This window comes from Prinia subflava, chromosome 19, assembly GCF_021018805.1.
Source record: "Prinia subflava isolate CZ2003 ecotype Zambia chromosome 19, Cam_Psub_1.2, whole genome shotgun sequence".
Lineage (NCBI taxonomy): Eukaryota > Metazoa > Chordata > Aves > Passeriformes > Cisticolidae > Prinia > Prinia subflava.
The window spans coordinates 10584374-10608273 of record NC_086265.1 but is presented as its reverse complement, the minus strand read 5'-3'; the positions used below and the strand labels follow the sequence as shown (position 1 = coordinate 10608273).

At 46.7% G+C, this 23900-nt stretch overlaps 1 protein-coding gene across 2 annotated transcripts in view; it reads right to left on the bottom strand.

Annotated features, from left to right (window-relative positions):
* LIMK2 (LIM domain kinase 2) overlaps positions 1 to 23900 on the bottom strand; it is a 31346-nt gene that overhangs the window by 4922 nt on the left and 2524 nt on the right. The window contains exons 2-13 of one of the 2 annotated variants that reach the window (XM_063416204.1): positions 23786 to 23885; positions 11088 to 11223; positions 9715 to 9824; positions 9286 to 9474; positions 8774 to 8879; positions 7262 to 7458; positions 5882 to 6068; positions 3421 to 3507; positions 2569 to 2700; positions 2248 to 2304; positions 2011 to 2076; positions 1050 to 1224 (exon numbers count right to left, since the gene is read on the bottom strand). In XM_063416204.1, coding sequence (XP_063272274.1) covers positions 1050 to 1224; positions 2011 to 2076; positions 2248 to 2304; positions 2569 to 2700; positions 3421 to 3507; positions 5882 to 6068; positions 7262 to 7458; positions 8774 to 8879; positions 9286 to 9474; positions 9715 to 9824; positions 11088 to 11223; positions 23786 to 23885 — 1542 coding nt within the window. Of the gene's footprint in view, positions 1 to 1049; positions 1225 to 2010; positions 2077 to 2247; positions 2305 to 2568; positions 2701 to 3420; positions 3508 to 5881; positions 6069 to 7261; positions 7459 to 8773; positions 8880 to 9285; positions 9475 to 9714; positions 9825 to 11087; positions 11224 to 16127; positions 16493 to 23785; positions 23886 to 23900 lie in introns of those variants that run through there. The other variant, XM_063416205.1, reaches the window with a different exon arrangement.

Below are 23900 nucleotides of genomic sequence, written 5' to 3'. Positions count from 1 at the left end.
GCACGGAGCCAGTGCTCAGCTTCCCCAGCAGCCAGCGAGTCCCTGCTGCAGTGACTGCAGAGATAATAAATTACACACCGGCAGCACTTTGATCCTGGGAAAGCTGGCGGGCTCCAGCATGCCATGCTCTGCTTACAGACACGCCCCTCCCAAGCCAGGAGCTGGTAAACAGCCTTGCTTTCAGAGCTGATGTGAGACTGTGCTTTTGCTGTTCTCTTGACAAATGCCAGGACTGAGACAAACTCTGAGAAGCAGCCTCAGACTCCTTTAGGGCTAGAAGCCTTGAGGAGAGGCAAACAGAACAGTACATGAGAAAGCAACATGGAGAACTGAGCTAGGGGAGAGGAGCCCAGTCCTCCCTTCCCCAGCAGACTGTGCTGGTCAGTGCTGATATCCCAGCCAGCCAAACTGCCCAAGCTGGTCAGAGAGATCTGCTCGTTAGGAGGGAATTGTATTCACTCTGTCACCTTCACCTCAACTCCTGCAGGGGCAGCTTTTTTTCTAAGGGTCACAGCTCAACCTTAATGCAACTGAGGGCTGCATGTCAAAACCCAGATTTTCCTGCACTTGGATAACTCCCACTTGAATCCTGAGGCTTCAGCAAACCTGGCAGCAGATGCCCTCTCCCGAGATCTATGCAACAGCACATACAAACCTCATCCCAGTGTGTAAAGATTCCCTGTTTCGAGGGACAATTCCAAAGCATAAGGCTAAACAGAAATTGATCTTGGGTTCTATTTTATCTCAGGGCTCTTTTGTCTTCCCTTTTATTTGGATTGTAGCAAGTTTACTTCTGTTGCCCTCCTGAAGAACCCTGTTGTCAAGCCAGAAACATTACCTGGGCTGGTCCAAGGCTTACCAGGTCAGGTACTGCGGGACTGCAGCTATGGCCTCTGTGTGTGTAAAAAAGCTTCCACATCAGCAGTCTAAAACCACAGGCTCTAAGAAGTTTGGTTGCTACTGGGGTGCAGAAACTTTCAGTAATCCTGTAATTTCTGTACCTTGTCACAGGCTGTCTCCTTGCCTGCCCCCTGCTGCTGGTCTCTTACCATTCAGCATCTCTGGGGCCATCCAGTACGGGTTCCCCACCACGGTGTAGCGCTTCTTCCTGTCGCTCTTGCGCAGTGTTCGCTTCTTGGCAGACGGCTTCTCCAGAGTGGGCTTCTTCCTTTCCTCCACAATCAGCCGGGACAGACCAAAGTCAGCCACCACCACTGTCTTATCCTGCACAGGGCAATTAGTACAAGCCACTGATTACTCTCAGCCCCTTTTAGGAGCAAAGAGGCTGCAATTCCTGTTCACTACCGACTACAGTCCAAGGGCAACTATCCAGGTTTGCTGCAGCCACATGAGCATAGCAAGATGTCCAGAGAGGTGTAAGATACCCAATTCATGATACCAACTCATCCCTTCCTCCCTTCTTTGGTGGTCGCTAGCAATTATCCCATCAATTTGACTACACTTGCCAGGAGAAACCTGGACCTTTCCTTTGAGATATTCCTCTTTCACCTGGTCAGGAATTAACTTGAACCTTCATCCTGGGTTGTCTGAAGCCAAGTGAAAAAGGGCAGGCTTGAGGGAATGAAACTGCACAAAAATCTTGTAACTCAGCATTTAAAAAAAGAGAGAACACACATGTGCACACACCTACACACTTGTCTGAATTCTGAGTGCCATTAAAAAGTCATCAAGTGGTTAAAAGAACAGCAACAACTGCAGAGAACATCTCATAGCTGAGATAAAGAACAGAGCTGTACTAACTCTCAGAAAGTGACTCTTACAGGAGCTGCTACCAGAGGAAGGGTGGTGAGAGAACAGAACACAGAAACAGTGAAAGCTACATCAGTCTGGAAAATCCCGTGTCAGAATAAAGCTCCTTTGCCTGGGGCACAAAGACTCTCTGAAATCAGTTCCATCCTGACAAAAGAGGGAACATCATGTGGAGAAAACTAAGGGAGAAAGATGCCAAAGAGAGGAGCACCATGCTGTGGGAACTGAGGTGTAACTCACCAGCTTGATCAGGCAATTGTGTGAATTCAGGTCTCTGTGAATGATGCACATGGAGTGCAAGTAAGCCTGGAACAGAAGGAGAAAAGCTGGTGTTAGGGGTTCCCAGCTGAGCATTTACACACTCAACAACCCAATTCCAGTAGTCAGGCAACGTCCACAGCCACTCATAACCACCCTCCTGAAGCCACCAAGCCTGACCCCAGAGTTTCTCTGTTATGAAGCGACAGTCCAACTCACCATTCCAGAGGCAATCCCTTTGGCAAAGCTGACCTTCTGCTGCCAGGGGAATGGGTCCTGAAACACAAATCCACAATGGTCAGGGACCATCTGTCAGGGACTGGTGACAGCAGTTCCTTCACAACAGGGACTTTTACAGCCGTCAGGGACACACGATACAGAAAAAAGAGGCTTCTTGCCTCAAGCTCACCCACAGCTACAAAGCAGCTTTACTACACAGCTCCAAAGAAGAAGACGACTAAAAACGAGCACATAAGGCTGGTATAACCATCAGCACAGTCAGGCTCACTGAGTACAGGTGCCCCAGGTGCCCACACTCACTGCATTGCGGAGGAAGTCCTTCAGCGTGCCCCCCTCAATGTACTCGGTGAGGAGATTCAGCTTCTTGTCCTTGTACAGCACACCAATGAACTTCAGCACATTGGGGTGGTCCAGGCTGCGCATCACCTTCACCTGCAAACACCCCAAAAAGTGAATGGAACAAGTCCTGACAGATCCATTCTGCGGTCAAAAGCATTCCAGTGCTCAAAGTCCTGTTCAGGGATCCCAGAGAATACTCAAACCCCAGCCTTAAGGCAGTCAATTAACTGTTGTCTCTTCATTCTCATGCTGTGCAATTAATCTGATCTTAGTCTTTAAGGAGAGCACATCTGAGTTTGGCTAACTTTTCAGGGTGAGAAACACTCCAGGACAGCTATTGGGTCTGTGCTGTGTGTGTCAGGACCACAACAGCAGTGTCAGGTGTTTAAGGAGCTGCCTTTAAGCTAAATCTGACTTTGAAAAACATGGTAGGCAGCCTCCAAGAAAATAGTTTTGCTTAAATACCGCATGAGTCTTAAATATCTTACAGATATTGGCCCTCATCCTTTGTACTTATGCAAAAGGCTCAAGGGATAAATCCTTTATGTACTGCATAGCTCAATTTGCCTCTGACTGAAGCTGCTCTTATCACTGAAAAATTAATGAGCTGGAGCTGAAGCAATGCCTATTGCCCAGTGTGAGTCACACTTCACTGCAGCAAACATTCAGCTCATGTCAGCTTTTCCCCGTGCAATGTCTCCCTCCTCAGCACCTTCATTCCTGCCAGGCTGCTGGCAGGATCTCTGTCTCTGGAGAAGATGGGGAGTTCCACCACACTACTGGCTTGGAAGCTTTTGGAAATCCCATTCCTACCTCTGTCAGGAAAGTCTTCTGTGTTTCCTCATCACAACGAATCAGCTCCTTCATCACCATCACCTTTCCTGTTGCTTTGTGAGTCACCTGGTGGAAACAAAACCCACAACTACAGGCAAGGTTCAAGAATACACAGCTCCAATGCTCCTGTGACTTCTGAGAAAGAGTAACATTCCCCCCTCCCTCCAGAGAACAGAGATTGAAGGAAATTCAGAGCCCAGGGATCTGCCAAAAACCACGTGAAACTTCTGCTTTTGGAATTCACTGAAGATGCTGTATGTGAAACACAAACTACCTAAAGCTGACAGAGGATCATGCCAAGACTCAGAGCTGAAGGCTCCAGTTTGGGTAGCACAGGGCTGAGTGTGCACACAGGCTGCCAAAGCCTCCACACTGGTGCACGCCTCAAAATTCCCTTATGGAACACGTTTGTCCAGCGGAATGCTCACATTTTGTACACAGGCTTTACTAACTACACTCTGCATTAGCAAAGGGATTGATGTTCACCTGCATCAGAAACCAAACCACCTAAAACTGCATTATAAATACTTTGGTTTTATGGGTGATCTGAATCTCATCCACATACAAGTGAAACTGGAGTGCACAGGCAGTTCAGTTAAGGCAGGAACTAGTTAATTTTACCTTGCTCCTTTGGAGCAGTGTGTCTCAACCTGCAAGGAATGTCCTAGAACAGTGGAAAACACAAAGCAAACCATCGTAATAAAAAGGTAATAAATTTCCTGGCTCGTGACATGGAAAGCATTTCCAGTTCCTCAAGAACTGTTTGCCTGTCTCCAAGCAGTTCCTGGCATTTTGCTGTATTTTGGAGGTTTTTTGTAACCAGCTCAGGCTTGCTTGCATGGGGTGCAGGAGTGAGCAGAAAGGGTCCAAATTCCTATGATCACATTTTCCTGGAAATCCTCTTGTCTTTGTTTGCTTAACTTGGACAGTTCTGGCTCCCTAAGAACTCCAGGGAACTAAGCAACCACCTTGCCTCTCTGATCAGAAGAGAATTACATGACCAGATACAGTACTTGCTGCATCCTACCCAGTCAATCTGAAGCCTAAGAAAAATTTTTTTTTTTAAAGGTAGGAGGCAAAAAAGTCCCTTAGAAAACCTCTAGAACCAAAATCCAGAACACATAACCCAGCTATAGTATTTAGGAAGCTTATGAGTTCTTGCAAACACTGTGACACACTAGTTCTGTTGGGAGCCATGGACATAACAAAGCTGACATAGGTGGAATGTGAGTGCATGGAATAACACAACAGAAGCAAGAGTACAATATTTTTCTGCTCCCATCTGAAATCAAGCATCCATACACAAGTAATGAGCCAGGGAACACTGCATGTTTCAGCCAGGGATATGAAAGCCAGGAACATCTAATATCCAATGATGGAGGGAAGAGAAGAGACAAAGGCAAGGCTAAGTGGAATTCTTAAGCTGACATACCAGCAAAACTGAAACAAATGTCACAGGAAACTCCATGGGGGCAAATTTAACTCCCAGAGCATGCACCAGAACAGGACAGCCATGGGGTAATTTGAGCAGAAAAGAGATGCCTTTGTGCCAGTAACTGCTGGGACACAGATGACAAAAGCATGCGACAGAGCAAAGGTTCCACTTACCTGCACCTGTTATTTCTCTATGAGCAAGGAGAAGAGAAATATGCTCATTAGTACGGATCAAGCATTGGGTTTGTAGTGCTGGCTCGTCACCTCCAGTGGAAGCATGAGATGAACATGATGGCTGGACACCTCAAGTTTACACCAGTGTAAGGGGAGAAGTCCCATCCTATGGTGAGTGCAGTCTAGTATTGAGGAGCTCACAGAACCTTAACAAGGCAGAGGAAGTTGTCCCTGATGCTGGCAGGAATGTTGGCATAGGAACTGCTGGAGTACCTTCAGTCAAGATCAGAGAGCTTAAATGCACGAGAGCTGCTCCTGATTGAGATCAGAACTGTGAGAGTCATGCAAGACCTGACCACTGCCCCCACACTGACAAGCCATTCAGGCTGTGCCAGGGCTTCAGACACGGTCACTACATCAGCCTAGCAAACCCCTGAACATGCCCCACTAAGGATGGGTAAGAAATTCTGGCGAGCTGAATGCACCTCATCATAAGAAAGATGCTTGTAAGAGGAAGTGTAGCCTGTTCCCTGTTCTCCCCACCTCACCCAGGAGGCTGCTGGGACAGGCACCCTGGAGTGCTAAATCTGACTCAGGAGATGAACAGGTATGGCCAAGGCTGATCAAAGGGGACAAAGTCAAAACCATCTGCAATCAGAGACACTCATGGTCAAGGAATGAAACAGAAATGGATCTCAGAGCAAACCAGGGAAGATCCAAGACTGACCACTATGGCCAAGGCAAAACCACAGAGATTGTGGTGAAGGATGCCAAGACAGACAGACATTGCTGTACTCAGAGTAATCCATGAATGTCTGAGGACCTCGCTCACCTTGATCGCTTGTCCAAAAAATCCTTTTCCCAGCACCTCGCCATGAATCAGGTCACAGGGCCGGAAGATCTGCTGGGAGCAGCTGGAGGAGGAGCGCAGGGATTCAGAACGACTGATGTCACGGCTCAGAAGGAGCGGCTCCTTCGGAGAGCTGGGGCCAGGAGACTTAGAAATGCTGTTACTTCGCCTGGAAAACAAGGATGACAGCAAGATCAGGGAAGATGCTGGGTAACCTTTGGTCCAGCATATTCCCATCATTCACTGCTAAGGGACCAGTTTCTAATGTGCTCCAGTGCTTTTACTGCCTCCAAAGCCAGATGCTCGGGAGAGAATCTAGATACAATCTTGCGATCTACAATAAAAAGCAGTGAAATTAAGATAACTCCAATTTAAACTCTCCTCAAAATAAAGGCATTTTCACAGAAAGAACACAAGACAATTTAAGCTATCTGGAAGTACCTAACTAGAATTAAGTGTAGGACAGCTATATTATTAATAAACATGTTAAGAGGCAATTATCCCCTGTTATGCTATAGCATATTAACTACTAAAACATCTTACCACTGCATTACAAAGGAGAATCATGGCAATCCATTTTAATTGCCTCATTTGAACATATCATTTCACTGTTTTCAATTTCACAATAAGCCAGAATATTATTTACAAGCAAACTCAGAAAGAATAAAAAGTATGTAACAAAATTCCACAGGAAGAGATCATACTTAAATTCAAGTCCACTTTTTAGTACAAAACCTTAACACTAAGTGAAAGTTAAAAAATAATCTTTGTTAATTACATGGACATGCACTGTGAAAACTCCTAATGAATCCAGAGCAGCTTCCAAACCAGAACTGCATAACAACAACAACAACAACCTCTCCTGCACTGGCAGTCTGAGGTGGAGCTCTGAGAACAGGGGGAGAAAGCTGTGAAGACACATCACTTGCTATCTCTAAACAAAGTACTGGTAAAAGACTAAATGAGCAACTGAGTGCTCCACTCTTAGAAACACTTTTTCCCAAGTCCCAGGTCTCAGCCAGATTCTCTTTAAGGACATGTTCTTCCCCAGTCATCTAAGGCTGGTAAAAACCTGACCTTTACATTTTCTGGCTCTGAAACTTAGTAGCTTTTCTCTGTTAACAGCAGAGCCCCTTATTTTTATTAAGGACTGTTTGTCATCCTGAAAGGGAATGGAGAGAGAGTATACATCAACAGCAGAATCCAAAGCTCTGCATGACTTCTCCAGTGGTTTACACCATGGCTTACATCAGAGATAAGCCCTGTCCCCACAGTCACTGCGATCACAAGGCCTAAGCTGCCCAGGCAGGGAGCACAGGGCAAAGGCAGGACAGGTCAGAGGCAGTGCTCCCACGGCGTTACCTGAGCGAGCGCCGTCGGAGCGTTCCCTCCAGGTTCTCCTTGATGTCCAGGGGAGACAGGGAGCGTGGGGACATGGGTGACTTCATGTGGGAGGGAAGACGGGAGTCCAGGCGGAGCCTGTCCAAGCGCTGCGACACAGGGTCGTGCTCTATCAGCAGCTGCAGGGTCTGGCTGGTCTTGCGAATCAATTCCTCCACCTGAAATCAAAGCAAAGGGCAGGATGGCAGCAGGCAGGAGCAATGCAAACGACAGGAGACAGAGGAGATGCAGGCAATGCCCCTCAGGAACCAGAGGAGAGTTCAGTGAGATCACTCCATAGTTGTGGTTTAGTTGTGTGCACCACAACTGTCTACCAGGCTGGTAACACAGGAGTTCCTTGTGCTATCCAGTACTTCCTTCTGGTCAGCTACAAGTGATCTATATAAAAAAGATGTGGACAGGCTGGTGAGGGTCCAGAGAGGGCCCACAAAGATGACTGAAGTGCTGTGAAGCTGTCATGTGAGGAAAGGCTGAGATAACTGTCTGTGTTCAGCCTTGAGAAGAGAAGGTTTAGGGGAGACCTTATCACCATGTTCCAGTATTTAAAGAGTGGCTACAAAGAGGGAGACTCCCTTTTTACAAGGAGTTACATGGAAAATACAAGGGGTAACAGGTACAAATTCATCCTGGAAAGATTCCAGCTAGACACAAAGACAGTTTTTTACAAAAAACAATCAGCCCTTGGAATAATTTCCCCAGCAAAGTGGTGGATTCCTCAACACTGGACACATTTATATTTCAGCTGGACATAGTGCTCTAGATAGTGCTTTTGCCAAGAAAGATTGGACCAGATGATCCTTGAGGTGCTTTCCAGTCTGGTATTTTATGACTCTATTAAATACTTTTTCTGAGAAGTGTTCAGAAACTACACAAGTTTCCACCTTGAACAGTGCTGTAAAAAACAGCTTTGCAAAAGCTACATGGAGATTTATCAGAGAGATGCCTTGTGCTCCTCGTGCTCTGTTCAGCACCAACAGTAAATAAAACCTTTGGGAAGAGAGGGTAATGGTGCTCCCCATTCACTCTTGCAGCATCACCAGATATCTGTAGAAAGCATCTACTTGGAATTACAGACAGTAAACAGGCTTTTTGCAATGGGAAATGTCCCCAGGATCAGCTGGGCCCTTGTGTATTAGCAGTGCCTCTAAAAGGGTCAGAACTGTGCACTTCACCAGCAGTACAAGGGAAAGTCCTCACAGCCTCTCTGTCCTCTGTCACAGCCCTAGACTTTCCTTATTACCTCCCTGCACATTTGAATGCCAAAAAATCAGGACTGAATCCTGATTGCATTTCCATCTGTTACATTTTCCTCTCCAGCTGGAAGGCAAAGCTTGCCTTCATGTTTATTCCTCCTGTCAGCACGAATACTAGTGGTATACACACACTGTATGTAGGGTGGGAGAACAGTGTCAGGAAAGAGAAAAGATGTAGGAAGGAGAGGAGAAGGAAGCTTCAGAATAGAACTCTACCCACCTCCTCCACCTGTAGTGTACGAATGGGAGCTCCATTGATCTCCAGGATACGATCTGCAGGGTGGATGGCGTTTCGGACATCTGGGCTGATGTGCATCCTGTTAACTCTAAATATGGGAATTACAGTCTGTATGTGAAGTCAAGTTAGCCAAAATTATCAAAAATATGCTCAAAATATTGGTATTTTGAAATAAAACAATGCTAATCTACCAACACGGGGAGCTACCGTTAGACCAAGTGCTTGGGTCTGAGCTGGTTTGGAGAGAGCTCTTCATATCATCAGTAGTAAAATTTTAGTCCAAATGTTTTGTGCTCACTGAGGGAAACAGCACTGAGAGATATAATTATCAGTTAAGGTTGTCACAAGACTGAAATGAAGACCAAACACAAATGACTATTAGCCAACCTACATCCCTGTAATGCCAAGATTCCCCGAGGACAACAGTGCTGAAGGATTTTTACCAGCTCCCTCCGCACCGACATGTACATTGCACAAAATGTGGTCATACTCACTCTTTCACCTGGACACCAGTGGCATAGCTGGAGCAGCCACCTTCAACAGACACAGAGAACCCCCTCTTGCCATCCGTGGCTGCTGGCATGGAGATGAGGGTCAGCGTGTAAGGCAGCTGCTCACGCAGAGACTCAGTGGAGTGTTTTTCTATCATCGGTGTCAGCACAATCTGGTTATGGCATTTTCCACTGGAAGAAGCGAAGAGAGCCATTATAGCAATGTCCCATCCCTCCCTGCCAAACTCACACATCTGAGTTCTCTCACTGACCACAGGCAATAGTCGTGGTGTTTACACCACTCCTTCCTCCCTCCCTCAGAGCAGCTTCCTGGCATTCCTCAGAGCAGCGTTGGGCTGAGCCGCTCTGAGCCAGCTGCACAGGCTCACACTCAGCAGGAAGCTGCTCTGTGCCAAGTGCAGCTCCTCTTACCAGTAGAGAGTGGAATGCTGCACCAGCGCATAGGTGTCCCCATCTTCGATGATCACTTTGCAGCTCATACAAGCAAAGCACTCGGGGTGATACTTGTATTCGCCAGCCACCTACAGACAGAAAAGGGAGTAGCTTAGGAGGGCCAAAACCCATCAGCAGATGCAGCTCCTGCTTTCCTCTCCAATTAACGCGTTCATTCACATCTCCAAGGCAAGCGGGCAGTTTTTTACTGGAGAGTTATATCAGTCCAGTCTGTCTTTCCTGAACCCCATCCACGGCACCTTGTTTGCAGAACTCCAAAACAAACACATCAACACTCTAAGCAAAGCTCATGTCCCAGGAACCACTGCTATAGTTGGCAGCTGCTCAACTATCAAAAATAGTTGATAGTCTGCTGCAGACTAGTAAACAAGGTATTAAACCTTCCTGTTCAGTTGCTCTTGGCAAGATAACTAATGTTACGCCTGAATTAATAAAGCTGAAAGGGCTCTTTTTTTTGGCAGACAGGCAGTGTACAAATTCAGATATTTAACCAGCCAGCTGACAAAAAGAAAGTGTGAACTGAGACAAAAAATACCTTTAAAGAATATTTTTATTAATTGGTCTATTTTTCTATTTTCCTTATGAGAACTTCCTTTAGTGACATTATTATGCAAAGACTTTTGCAGGCAATGAGAAATTGTCTGCACATTTCTCAGTGTTTCCTTTTGAGTTAGCAATCATGTTACTAGGAGTGCCATCCTGCTTTTTATTTAGGTTCTAGAAAAATAATGGGTGTGTTTCAGTCTTGGCAGTTTTCAAGTTTAAATATTTGCAAGGTTGTGGCAGGAGGGGAACGTTTGGATGAGCCCATATTGTGCAGGAAGAGTTCAATGCATCAAAGCAGAGTTGGGGCTAACACTGCTTCAAGACACCATCAGCCTGAAAAAGCACTCTGGCCACAACCCAGGTGGGACTTGGAAGGCAACCTTCCCACAGGCAGAACCTGCTGCTATCCTGAGCCCAGAGCTTTGACTGCACAGCGCAGTGGAAAATCACCCCTGCAGACACTGAGGCACTGTGCTACAGGAACGGAACAGTGAATCACCCTTCTGCTTCCCAGGTCTGTACTTTTCAGCACCTGATTTGTTCATACACTTCAGATCCTCACATCTCCCTCCTTTAGCAGCTACCAGCATTCAAAATTATTTTTTATCTGGAATCTGCACACACAAGCTTCATTTCTAATTTCTGATCAGAGATTAGAGTAACAAGGAGATTATAACCCTCAGTTTATTCCGTTATCTGAATAACCAAGATATCTCCCAACTAAGTTTGAGGAGATGGAGGCAGGCACATCCTGCCTCCAGGCAGGAGTCCTTCAAAGTCCTTACCATCACAGGCCCAGTCATCAGCAGAGAGCAGCCATGGCAAGATTCCCCAAACTTCCCCCAGTAGTCTTTGTGACAGTACAGCTTCCCATCTTTCTCATAGTACCAGTTAGTGAGGGGATCCTGGCATTCAGAGCACCTTGAAGGAAACAAAGGAACAAAGTTCCAGTTGGCAACAAGTCACAAACCAATGGTCCTTTCCTGCATGGAGAACACAGACATTCAGCAGCAGCTCCCCACCAGGCAGGTCTGCCAGTTATGGATGTACTAAACTCTTCCACTTCCCAGTGCTCTCTGATCTGAAAATTAGCCCCAAACCCAAGGTTTGTAAGGAGAGATGGATTCAACCAGGAGAAAGAAAAAGAAGCTTCCAAAGTTTAAAATAATCCCGCACATTGAAACACGTGAGTAGATTTATAAATTTTACTCTGTAAATTTTGCTCCTCTGCTTTTTCCTTCTTTCTGGATGCAAATTTGCAGCTGCAGAGCTGCCCACACAGCGAGAGCTCTGCTCTGTTTCTCTAGCACCACCCTTGTGCCAGGGCACCTGCCGCCTCAGCCACTTTAGGAAGTGGGACAGAGAGGCAGGATCCACTTCCCTTTGAAATGCAAAGCCAATTTTGCACCAACCTTTTTGGAGAGCTTTTCTTTTGTTCTGTACAAGGCCTCTCCCAAAAGGTAAACTGCAGCACTGTGCATTTGAGGGAGTTTTCACAGCCGTTCATCCCCTGAGCTCTATATACTTGCTGCATCCACCAATTAACTGTGATGAAAGTCCACCTCTCCCAGCCAGATTGTTCTCCCTTCTGCTGATCACAGTGCATGAGAAAATAAACACAAGCAACCCACCAAAAAACCCCTAAATAAAACTAATTCTCTGATTTCATTAAGAGAATCCCCAAATCCTTCACCTATCTGTCAGCCTCTATTTCAAGAAGAAACCATTATTAATCGTCTAGCTACATCCTTTCGAGAAACAAACCTCCTCCTTAAAAAAAAAATCAAGAGAAAAAACGCAGCAATTCTACTGCAGATACCTTCTCAGCAAATCACAGGCAGAACCCAGGCTTGCTGAACACAAAATAATCCTGCCTCTGCAAGATGCACTGGGCAAGGGAGTTTAACTTCAGCAGCACAGAGGTGTGACTTACTGGAAAGATAAGGCACAGACAGGAGTTGCATCACTAAGGATTATTCCATTAGCCCTGGGCAGCATGTTCTCACACTTTAAAAGGAAAATACGTCTGGCACTGGCCATTTCTGAGTGCAGAATCCAAAGCAGGTTAGTCACCAATAACTGGGTCAAAGAAACGCCTTGAGGATCAATGCTGTCATTGGTACAATGTTTTCTCAAATCTGAAAAGACTTTCTTCTGTCCCCTACCCCAATGCCTGTCCCAGCTGCTGCACTGGGGGAACCACTGCAGTGGGGTGGGGTTTAGGTGGGTGTCCCTCCAGGCAGCTGGTCTCCCCCAGCACCCACTGTGCTGGAGTCTGCTGGTGGCACTGGAGGAGCACTTTTTGCATGCTCCCAGGGCTAAGATAAGAGCCACAGCTGACTTCACCTCTCACGAGCTTCCTGAAAGCTTATTTGTGCCAAAGACATTCCTTGTAAACTCCAGCAGCTTGTAATGAGTGTGATGATATATGAGGCTGGTCGTGCTCCAAGAGCATGGAGAGAGTTATTTGCTCCATCTCAAGAGACTGCAAAGCAACAAGGTAAAGCTGCTTGTAAGCAGCCTTTGGCTTTAGGGGAAAACACACCTCGTGGAGTATTCAGTGCTGTACCCTCCCCTCAGGAGTGCTCCTTAAAATGTATTTGGCTTCTACAGTGTTTGTTCTCCCAGCTGAGGAGCATCAAGTCCTGTCCCCCCTCCAAGTGATGGGAAAGAACTCCAGCACATGCAACAGGCCCTGCCAATTTTGTGTGAAGCAGCAGGAACAGTAATTTAAGATTGCTGTACATGGTACATACATCACTAGAGCCCCAGCCTGGGGGCACTGTCATGGCTACACCCTGCTCCTGGTATGCAAGAGCCCCAGAGGGCACCCCAGTGCATTCTGCCTTCAACCACTGGCCTTTGGCTCCCATTTGCAGTAAATACCCCGTGCTGAATGAGCAAATAGGTGAGTGGGAGGGGAAAAAAGAGCAAGTGGAGACTAACAGCAAAGATTTCTATCACTTTGTGGCAGGAACATCTGGCTCAGCACGGGCAAATTGGATCTCTGAGACTTATCCAACTCCTCCATGCATGCCTGTACCAGTGTGTGTGCTCCAGGAGTGATTACATCTTCAAACAGGGAGCTGTGACCAGACCTGCACTTGGGATGCAGACAGCAATGCTGCAGACTGCTTCATCAGGATTTCAGGAGCTGACTTTCTATGTTCTCTCCACACAGGTAGGTCACTTACTTGTTTTTAAGCACATCACCTTCCCCTCCTCACTCCTCTTCAATTTCACCTTCAACTCCTTCCTTTTTCTTCCTAAGCAATTGTAAAATTTCTGCAAAAGCAATACAAACTGCAATTCTGTTTAGGTGGGCTCCACAGGATCATGTGCATTTGTCTTCCCTTTAGCCTTCCTCTAGTACCAAATGGTTTGATTCAACCTTATAGCACTTAACTAAGTTTGCTTCCATCCGGAAATATGCACTGGTATCTAATTTGGAACACACCCGTAGCAAAATGAAGGTGAGGAGGTGGAGCCAGCAAGCAGTCAGTTCTCTGCTATGTAATTAAACAAATCTGGGCAGGACAAGTTTGCAGCTTAAGGCTCAGAACCCCACCCTGGGCAATGAGGCAACAGGAGCAGAGCAAGGAGCCCTGCTGGATGCTGGAATGGGTCTAACTGGCTGCTCTGTTAATCCCTGCCAGGAACAGGACACTGCAGCCCAAGCAGCACCTTTGTCACTTACCATGAATTCTGTAACCTTGAAAAGGCTTAGATTTGGCAGGCAGGTGTGGGAACTGGCTGACAGCACACAGGTATGGCTTCGATGCCTTCACCAATTGATAAAAGCATCACATGATTGTTCCACAAGGCTCTCATTGAAGAGCTATGTCAGAATTTTATCCCAGAAGATACAAGAGTTGCCATTTCTTCCTCTCCCGCCTCATTGGAGCTGTGCCCTTGCACAAAGGTTCACATCAGCTGAGACAGGGATACAATTACTGCTACAAGTATTAAGGAAGCTAACTTTTGCCAGTCACCACAACCAAAAGAAAGGAGTATGCCAAGCTCCTCTATCTTACATAGATTAGAAACCACTAATCTTCTCTGAGATTATTTGCTCCTTATTACAGAGTAGCAAACCATGGTAATCAAGTTTCATGGAGGACTGGTAATGGCCACACCTGACGTGTTTCCTCTTGCTGCCCAGCCACCATTTTCAGAGCTGCAGAACCCTGCTCTGACTATACAGACCAGATATTATAATTCTTCACTTCTCAGCTTTGGCTATAAATTAATCTGCCTCCCACAGCATCCTCCAGCAACTGCAGGCAGCATCTGGGTGCAGAGTTCAGCCCTGATGCTCTCCAGCACAGCAAGTGCAGATAGAGATCACAAATCACTGCTCCCTGGACTCTTGGTTTTGTGGGGGGTGGAAGAGGATCAGGTCACAACAGGTAACCAGCTGATTTCAGTTGAAAAGCTGCACTGGTGCCTGGTGGCATCTCTTTTATACCTAAATGAAAGCCAATACCTTCATGGAAGCAAAGACTTTCCTGGCACAGAAGAGACAGATCCCTTCAAGAAGGGCTCATTAACAAAATGCCCCCCTCACACACAGTCAGGCCAGATCAGTTAACGCTGGACAGGCTGGGGAGAGCCGTGGTTCAATTCTGCAGGCAGGGCAGGGGGAGGACAATCACACAGACACAGAGCTGCAGAACAAAGCATTACTCCAGCCTGGGGCTCACCCAAAGGCTTACTCACCCGGGCTGAGCAGCAGCGTGTGCACCGGCTACGTAAGAGACACCAGACAAGGAAGAACAGACGCTGGAAAACAGACCACTAGAAAGACAGAATGCCTAAGCTCTTACTATGCAAAACCAATTCCACACACACAGGAGAAGGTGTATCTATGGCTTAGCATAATAACCTACACATATTACAAATAATGAGTGTCTGATCACTTTCCTTCTTCTGAAAGCAGCTGCTGTTTCAGAAAGCTGCCTAAAGAAGCTTAGCAAGCATGCAGCAGTATCTACTCCTATCCTACACTGCTCTACCAACAGGCTCCTTCCGCCCAAAGCAGTAAAAAGTGTTTGCAGAACAGGATCAATAACAAGCAAACCCGAGCAGAGGGGACAGGAGGGAGACAATGAAAGTGCAAGCTGTGCCTTTCCCCATCCATCCACCTCATCAGCACACTGGTGTCAATCACCAGCCTGGCAGTGCTCAGCCCCACTGGCTGTTCTCACTGTGGAGATGCAAAGCCATCAAAGCATTGTTCTGGAACTATCGCCCTTCTCGATTCTCATGTGTTCAATTGGACCAAAACCAAGTAAAAGTTGAATTAACCAAAATATCACAGAAGAATTCTTTCCATGTAAGGGAAGTGTGCTGCTCATGCCTAGTTACCTGCAAAGTGCCTGATTTCCTAAACAGGATTATGTGCTGCCTCGCTGCAGATTACATCACCTTCCTGAACTCCCACAGCAGCACCTCACCTCACCCAGTCACAAGGAGCTTTGGAAGAGAAGCAGCAGCAGCCACATTAATCTCATTCCTCTGCTGGTGAGCAAAGCACAGGGGCACAGGGTACAGTGGCACATCGAGTGCTCTCTGGAAGGGAGCCTGCCTGGCTGTGCACACACTGGAGCTGTTCCCCTCAAACCAGGGAGCTGGGAAGGGACTGGCAATAGGGATCTTCGCTGTCACCTCCTCAAAGCAATATGGGAGCCCATTCTGAGGCCAGCTGTTTCTGGTACACGAGCACAGGACCTCATTCTTCCAGCCTCACACACTGACTGCCTGGGATGGCATCACAGGGGGGAACCACACTCTGCAGGCCCACTGCTAATCTGTGCAAGACTTACCGAAAGGGATCCTTGGGAGCAAAGTAAGCTGGAGCAGACAGGTAACTTCCCATCTTCAACACTGGATAAACCGGATCAGCCACAAACTTGTCCGACTGCCTCTGAACAGCTCTGTTCTGCCAACATGGCAGCAGCTAGTGCTCATTTACTCTTGCGCTGATTCAGATACTTCACCTCCCTTTGAAGCTGCCCAGGGAATGCCAGGTCTCTCGGTTGCTCATTCCTTTTCAGATTTTTCCTGGCTCCCATTGCTACAACCTTCTCCTGCGCGCAGCAGCAGCACCTCGGGAAGGACAGGATCGCTGCTAGCCGGGCTAGTGGGACATGCTGCTGCAGTAGTTCTGCGAGCTCTGCTGCCGGCTAAGCACTGGCGAGTTTTCCCTCCTCTGGTTCCACCCAAGGGTGGGAGGGGAGGAGGAGCCATGGCAGGCGGACAGCGGCGGCTCCAGAGCCTCAACAGGCTCTGCTCCTTCCCAGGGGTGGAGCTCTGACCAAAGAGGGGCTCGTATTTAGTGCTGAAAGAGAGTAGCTTTGGCCAAAGGATACAAGCACAAACACGTGAAACTTGTCTTTGCAGCAGCCGCACGTTCTAATGGAGGAATCAAAGAGAGCAACGAGCCACATCTCCAAGTATACAAAATTAACTATATACATTCCTAAACCCTTCACAGTGAGTGGGGTTATCCTGCCTTCACAGCATCTACAATCTGTTCACCCTGCTGCAGGAGGTAACTCACGGTGTGCTTCATCCAAGGAAAAACTGCTTTCTTTCCAATACTGTTTTAAGAGATCATTACAATCCTTTAACTGAATCATCATCTCCTGAATGGAAGCTGAGAGGTATAAACCAGCACAGAGCACTCTCTCCAGCTTACAGCACGTGCAGTTGTATCACTGTGCTTGTCTGAAGCCAAGCATGATCTCTAGTGACCTAATCAGCTAAAGCTGCTCGCAAAACACTCAAAAATGCAACAAACATATGCTGCTGCACCAAGCCCGCCCATTTTTGTACAGTCAGCAAAGCCTGGCATGCCTGAACACAGCCTGAAAACCATGCTCTGTTCCAGAGGCAAGAGCACTCCAATGTGCATTTCCTGGAGATGCTCGTCCCAGCTGGCACACGGCTCCAGGGACGCTTGGGGCTGGAACAAGGCAGTCTTGGCTGCAGATTTGACAGCTGCTGCTCGCTCTTGAAGTATGCAGAAACCCGGCAGCTTTTTGTGCTCTTGTTTTCTCCTCTCTCAAACTTTTTTTTTAAATTTAACTTTTAATAAGAAGCCACCTTTCTGAAGGGAAAAAAATATCTCAATTTTCCCCACTCAGTGTAGTCGGTACGCTTGGCTGTAAAAGTGCAGTGAAGCCTAGTGCTGCAGAGCCCGCTGTGCTTGTCAGCTCCAGCACGGGTCTAATTCCTTCTGACATTTCACACAGCCCTACTGGAAGCAGCAACACGGTGAGTCTGTGTCTAGGAATGCGCCCTGGTCTCCCACACTCTCTGTATGCTGCGTGCTGAAAGGGGCAGCGCTCGCCATCCCGCGCCTCCCTGGCTCTCAGCACCTCCCCAGCGCACACACCCCAGCCCCGCCCGCCCCTAGCACCTCACACAAAAGCCTCTCCCCACAACTCTGCTGCCATGGGCTCAGCGCCCTCCGAGGGGCATTCCACGGGACCTCAGAAATCCCAGCTCTTCAGACAAAACCTTTGAAGATCTGATCCACAGATGTGATAAGCAGCCAGCACTCTGTGAATGAAGCCAGCAGATAAAGCAGAACTTCAAAGTAATAAAAACCCCCCAGACAGCTAAGCAACTAGGAAAGGATTTTCAGACTTCCTTAAAACCAAAGGACACATAGTCAAATGTCTATTTAAAGAGGAAACTTCTTATCAAAATGATTTTACTTCTGCAGCAAGACCCAGCAGCAGCAGCCAATAAGTTACTTTGGCTACACAGAAATGTCTTGTTACTTCTTGCTTTTTCTGTTGTCTCTATGACCTATTTGAGAACACAATGTCTCTGATAAAAGGGCTCTGGAAAAGGTGTTAATGTGTTCATACATTCTAGATCTGAATTCCTGCCAGAATGACTGTACTTCAAAAATGCTGATAACAGGTATGGGGGGGGGGAGGGAGGGGACCTTTTGTAATTTTATTGATACCATCTCTGGGGGCCAAAATGCACGGGAGTAAATTTCTTCTTCACCAAGTCAGACATCAGCAACTTCTCTCTTGCAACTGCTGTCAGCATTTCCACTACAAACAGGTAGTCATCCCGGGGGGAGCTTTCTTCCTCATAATGGTTTAGAACTGCGCAGTAACTTTTGCCAGAAAGGAAAGGAACACATGGAAACCTTGACAACGGTTTACATTATATTTATCCCTGACTCTCAGCTATTAGAGATTTATCCCCACAGCAATGAATCACACAGCTGCTGTGATATTCCAGCGATGAATATCATATATTCATTGGGCAGCCTCTCCACACTCTCTGCCACACATCCCGTGCTGCTCAGGAGCACATCTGCAGACAGATGTATTGCTCAGCACATCCGCCAGCCTAAGATACACAAACCTCTCCTGGCACAGACAGACACCTCGATATGTGTGGGACTGAGGGAAGAAGATTCTGCTTGATGCCTGGAGAGTTTGCAGCAAGCCTTTCTTCAGCATGGGCGCAGCTTGGAGGCATTCCAAATACTTCAGTGCAATTGCAACACCTCATTGTATTTCCAAGGCACTTAACGCGTAACACGTGCTTTGCTGCTGTTGAAAGAGGAGAGTCAGCTCCTGAAACCAATACAGCCAGCTCCTGAAACCAGCACCGCCTGGACCTGCACGTAGCTCCCAGAGCTCCTGAACGAGGATCCTGAGCAAACTAAAGCGAACAGTGACGTGAAGCTCAGCTCCACCACCGCATCTCACCTCTAAGCAGCAGCACAGCTTCAGAACATCCCCGCGATGCTCTCAGTACCTCACATCCCCAAGCACATTAGGAAGGAGAGTTTTTATCCCCCCCACGCTCGCCTGATGGCTGCAGCCCTCCTGAATTGTGCGGGCTGAGAGGCAAAGCAAGGAAATTCAACCCACTGACACTTCATAGGCTATTCAGGGTTTGGGAAGCAGCGGCCTCTGCTCTGTAAATGCAGCAGAAGTGGCAGCGAGACTGGCACCTCACCACGGCATCCTCACTCCTCCTTAACGTGCTGCTTCGGTTTGTGAAATCCGGGAACTCCTCTTGGAAAGATCCCGCCTCACTCCGGTGAAAGCCTACCACATCCTGGGCTGTGTGAGTAATTCTAATTACCGTGATATAACAGTGCTCGATAGCAGTGCCCTAAAGGACAAGCTGCCAGTTTAACCAAAAGAAAGTTTGGACTGGAATGCCCCATTCCTCCTTAAATATAAAGGCTGGTCATCGATGCCCTGTAGCTGATAGATCCCCCTGAGGAATGCGGCCACCTGCAAAGTGCTTCATTGTTCCTTTGAATGTGTAAACTCCTGGGTCAGAGTGATCTGTGTGTCAACAGGCAACTATTTCTCCCTGAATCTGATAGTGAGCTCCTGAATTTCAATGTGAAGAAGACACCACCAAAGGAACGTTCCCAGGAGTCTGCAGGATTAGTGAGGAGTTCTCACCTCTGAGGCCCCTATCATTAAATTCTGTAACTGCCAGAAACTGGAGAAGAGAGGGAAGAGGAGATTTTAATCTTCCTGCTTCTACCTTAATTCAGCTGCCTTTTATTACTACTGCTCTCTCTCCCGCTCTCAAACTCAGCTGCTGTGTGTATAAACCTGCCCTGTGCTCACAGGTGAAAAGCTAAAGGAAAATTCAAAGCACCAAACATCCCACAATTTAAATTCCTCCTAACACATATCTTCATTTGTCCACATTTGTGCTTCAAATCGTGTTCAAGCATTTGTCTTTTGGGGAGGGAGCTGCTTTTGAAAAATGAAGGCCTGTGCCAAAGAGATTGAACCAACAGCAGTGATCTAAAGTCTAGAAAATACAGTCTGGAGAAAAAGCTGAGTCCATTAAGTGCAGGGCTTCTGCCTTGTTCGAGGGACTGATGGGAGACACAATCTGCCTTCTGACAGGGGAAGGTTATGTGGGTAACACAAGCAGGGAAAAAGCTTGTATTTCATAAAAATAGCTAGAAGAAATGGATTTAAATTGCAACATGGGATTTCTGAAGATAGTGGACAGAAGGTTCTAACCCTGAGCATAATGAAGTGCAAGTAGACAGTCTGGGAGACCAAAATCCTACATCACTGGAGATTGTTTGATGACCAACTTCTTGATCATCCCTAAGCCACAAAAATTACTTGCTTCAAATGTAAGGTGATAGTAGATTCACTAAAAATAGAAAACAGATTTACAAAAATACCCTCAGAAATCATGTCATTTATCCTGCACCCCCAGACCAGGTTTAATTATATATAGTCTTCATACAAGTTTGCCTGGCTTGCTTTCCCCTGTCCCTAAATGTAAAAAGAATCAAAGTGATTTACTAAGTTTTGCTGAGAAAAAAAAAATTCTGTAACACACAAAATATGGCATTCAGTACAGAAAAATCACACCTTTGTAAGACAATCAAGTCACTAGAGCTGGGAAATCAATAGTGTTCCTCTTTCTGTTCAGTAGGCTGGAGCTTAGGGCACCCCCTTGATCCATGGATACCAGTGCTCTTCAAACTCCTGATGATTTTTAAGCTTTTAATTAACTGGTTTGGGTATAAACTAAATGGTATATTTTAAATCTTTCACTGTAAAATCACCAGTAATCCATCACCTTCTGCTACTTTTGAAGATACACTGTGCACATTTTTTATGGCTTTGGCTTTTGGCTGAGATTTCTGCAGCAGCCAGTGTTGCTTGGCTACTTAAATTAGGTTTATTTTATAGACCGCAGTACTAGACATGCTCTGTTATTTCATGGTTAGGAAGGAACTGAGCCTCAGCTGTCTTCCTTCCTAAAAAATGCCCAAGTACCCAACTACAGGAAGGATTCCTGCCACCATTCCCAATGATTTTCTTCCTATTTTATCCATTTTCCACCTGGATGTAGTCTACAGGCTTGATCTGAAGTCGTGTTTTTAAAATAATCAGAACTGCATTTTTAACAAATATTATGTCCTTAAGATAAAGCCATACAGCTGTGTCTGGGTCTTCTCATTCCACCCTACTCCAAATACACAACAACCCTACAGAAAGTGGAGACGGTCTTTAATTTCATTTGTCATTAAGTGCAGAAAAACAAAAACAACACAAAACACCAAAAATAAACACTGCTAATAATACTTTATTCAAAAGTATAATTCAAGGCATTACCTTCTACTTTGCAATATGGAAAATGTTGGACTGAAAACAATAAAACCAGCAAGCTCTTGGTCAAAAAAAGCTTTTCCAATAATCACCTGGGGTAAAAGTGATGCAGACCTAGGAAAAAGGCACCTTTTCACTTCTGCCTTTCCCTTTCTTGATGTAATGTCTGAAGTTCTGTGCAATGCAATTTCCAAATCCAGTCAGACTGTGAAAAGCAATGACCTTTGACAGCGAGTGCTGTCCCAACAGAACTCAGAGGCACAAAAGCACATTCAGAGCTAATTCTCAACAGAGACTGTGACAGAAGCATCTCAAACTTCCTCAGCCAGACCCAACCCATCAGATTCAAGCCTAAGGAACAGGCTGGCCAAAGAACAGCTCAAAACATCCAAGATCTGCAAACAGGGATTTGATTTTCCCTCAAGCCACAGCAGAGAAAATGCAGGTTTCAGACAAAAGCTCCTGTACATGCACTCTGAGGGAGGAGGGAAGCGACAAAAACTTAAATCCTCAGAGACGCTCATGTACGTCAGCTCCTGCCAGCGCCAAGCCTGACCAAGAATAAACAGAGCTAACGAGCCTGGAGCAGTGCCAACAGCATTAGAGAAATGATGTGCCAGGCCAGGGAGTCAGCTAATCCGCAGGAAGACTGTAAAAAACACTCCACAAGAGCTGCCGGAACTCACAGCTACCAGCTGCCAAAGCCTCCTACCCTTAGAGGCTTTCTCAAGTTTGTCTTTGGGATATCGGGCACAAGACTGCTGCTCAGCATGGTTTAGGGACAGCAGAAGAAAAGGAGGAACACAGGGGGAACTGGAAACTTGTTTTCATCTACAGTCCTACCCTGGAACTAGGAAAAAGGGGAGGGCAGCTTCCTCTCCTGCAGGTTCCAGCTGCTCACTGAGCACAGCAGCCTCGGTGGGTGCTTGAGCTCGCCAAAAGCACAGAGCACAAGAAGTGCATCAGCAGATGCAAGCAGGGACTACACAGCTCAGAGAAAGGCTGGTGTCATCACCTGTATAAAACAAACCAGCCCAGAACCAACAACCAAACTTCCATTATACAATATAACCTACGAAAACAAATCCTCTGTAAAGTATCCTAAAGGCAGGATCTGCCTCCAGCTCAGCTGTTCCTCACATCAATATCCCCAACAGCAAGAAGCTCCAAGACATCTGGAATTCAAGACCCACAAGAGAAATACATTCAATGGGAAGAGGGACGGATTTCCCAGCACACAGGGCTTGGAGTTTGGCTACTGGCACAATCTAGGGAAGCCCAACAACAGGATACTAGTCCTTCGGGGAGAAGAGAAAATCAGATTTAAGAGAAGCTACTTCATTATAGCTAAACATGAACACTAAAACCAACAGAAAGACAAAATACTGGGATTTGTCACAATATCAATGTGTAATTGTGGTTATTAATGTGTCACTGTAACAGCATTTTCCGAGTCAACTGAGCTTGCATTGCTTTGGCAGCATGAGATGCTTTATTTTTTTTAAATACACCAATAACCACAATCGTCACTTCAACAAAATTGGGGTATTTTGCTGGGGTTTTCTGTTCTTTAAACGAGGACAATAGATGCTTATTTTGGCACAGAAAACATTCCTCCAAAACCACACTTTGGCTTCCTTTTCTCCTATGATCTTTAACATTATCCAAAACATTAGCCTCCCCATATTCAAGGTAACATAGAAGCCAGCAGAAGCTACAGGTACTCGACCCCTCTCAAAGATACAGACCCCTTCAGAAATGTGATTCTGGAGCATGAAAACTGGACAGAGTATTCATGGAACACCAAAAAGAGGCATTACTCCTACCACCAGGAAAAAGCATGGCAGACATCCCTTTCTGTCCTTGCTGACAGCAACGTTATCTAACAGATTTCATAAGTTTGTCTGTCTTAAGAGTCTGAGAAGGAGAGAAAGCAAAAGGCAAGATCTCTCTCTTCCCTCCTCTCTATCAGCACCCTGATAACACCCTTGCACCTACCACACATGGAAAAAGCAAGAGGCTGTGCAAATTGCCTGGGCACCACTATGGAATGCTGCAGAAGACAAACACACAGCCCATGGCTTCTGCCCCCAGCAGTAAATCAGAGCTTTTATTTGCACGTTATCTGTATCCCGCTTGCGTCAGCGCAGCCTCGCTCTGCCAGGCAGCCTCAGCTGCTGCTGGGCTGGATGAGTCCCTCAGGTACGGCCACACACAGCAGCTCGCAGCAGGGCAGGCACACAGAGCACTGCAGGAACTCCCAGCTCGTGCTGGTGCTTCCACCAGGTCCCAGCAGAGCAAGAACAGCAGGAGGGTGTGAAGGCTGCAGCGTTACCTACCGGAAGCAGGAGATGTGCCAGGCCTCATTGACAGTCTTGTGCAGGCGCTGCCCCGCAGCGATGCTGTCCCCGCAGCCCAGACACCGCCAGACCTCTTCACCTGCCCGCAGCAAGG